This window comes from Austrofundulus limnaeus, unplaced genomic scaffold, assembly GCF_001266775.1.
Source record: "Austrofundulus limnaeus strain Quisiro unplaced genomic scaffold, Austrofundulus_limnaeus-1.0 Scaffold386, whole genome shotgun sequence".
NCBI lineage: Eukaryota > Metazoa > Chordata > Actinopteri > Cyprinodontiformes > Rivulidae > Austrofundulus > Austrofundulus limnaeus.
The window spans coordinates 33,405-34,857 of NW_013952788.1; the positions used below are offsets into that span (position 1 = coordinate 33,405).

The 1,453-nt window shown below is 36.7% G+C and overlaps 1 protein-coding gene across 1 annotated transcript in view; it reads left to right on the top strand.

The window, feature by feature from the left end:
- Nucleotides 1-688: 688 nt before the first annotated feature.
- The window catches only part of tcea2 (transcription elongation factor A (SII), 2), a gene marked incomplete at its 3' end in the record, with an annotated part of 25,576 nt that continues 24,811 nt past the window's right edge, over nt 689-1,453 (top strand). Inside the window, 1 exon segment of the mRNA XM_014023689.1 lies at nt 689-928. Within this exon segment, the coding sequence (XP_013879143.1) occupies nt 860-928 (69 nt within the window). The 5' untranslated portion in view covers nt 689-859.

The following is a 1,453-nucleotide window of genomic DNA, read 5'->3' on the forward strand; positions in this document are numbered from 1 at the left end:
AATTTTTGAATAAACGTATAATTTCTGTTTCAACTTAGTGGTTAAGACTTGTACATGATCACCATAAGTCAAATGAGAATCCAAAGTAATTCCAAGATATTTGTTGGTAGTGACAAGGTTAACACGTTCGCAAGTTAAATGTTATTGATTTCAACTTTTGTAAACATCTGATCATCCCTCAGTGAGTCTTGTATATAAGTAATTGTTTTTGTAAATAAATATCATTTATTTTAGATAAAATTTTACTGACTATGTTACTCATTGGTTTAATTCCTGATAATTACACAGAAAAGGTATCATCATCTGTATTAAAGAACTCTCAATTCCTCATAACTAAGTTATGAGACGGATGTAAGTCTAAAACTCCTACACTGGTTACTTTACTAACTCTGTTTATGACTTAGTATTTCATCATTTTAATTAAGGGGATATTTATTTTTATTTATTTATTTTTTGAGGGGGCACAAATAGGCTTCCAAACATATTTATGACACAAAGAAATTTACAACAAGTAAGTGATTTAGGACTAAACTTCATCTGTCAGATAGTTTCTATAAAATTTGAAGATGCTGAGACATTTTCTTCTTTTCTCTGGTAATAAACAGCTAAGTTAGTTAATTCCTGACTCTTCCCTCGCTGGAACACCTGTGAGCGAGTAGTGTCTCCTTTAAACGGTTCAGCTCACCAATCAGACTCCAACTCCCATCATCCCTCAGTGTCGCATCAGTGCGCAACAAACGAGAGCGAGGCTGCAGCTGAGGGACAGGACGACCGGTTATCTGGAGATCATTTCTGCTTCCTAACGGAGCGTGTGTCCGGCGCAGAGCTGTCCAAGTGACGGGAGAGGATCCACGGAAACATGGCTAAACAGCAGGAGGTGGAGCGCCTCGCTAAGAAGCTGGATAAAATGGTGCAGAAGAAAAACACGGTGAGGGCAGCCCAGAGACATCAGGTGATGGGTCCACCTTTCACTGACACAGGGGGAAAACTCTGGAAAGACTAGCAGTGTGTTTGCTCTGTAGGACAGGAGGACTAACATTCAGCTGTTTGTCTGTGCCTAGCTGAAAATCACTGCACTCTGACTGGTCAGAAAGTGCACTCTTAAAACAGATGTGWTAAAATCAACACAAACTGAGTCAAAACTCAACACAYCAYCTGTTTTAATCATTTTATCACAGTTACTGTGTTCCTTTAACACACTGACTGTGTTAAAGGAACACAATCTGTGTTAAAATTATTAACACAGCTGTTGTGTTGAAATGATTAACACACTAAATGTGTCAAATTGAACACAAAATGTGTTGTCCTTATATAGACACATTGTTATGTTAAAACACGTGCTAAATGTGTTAATTAAATAAAAAATGGAACTCATCTTGTAGAAAATAAACTTTTATTGTACACTTTAACATTACAATGGACAAAAAAAATCACAGCATGTTAAGTTCATGTA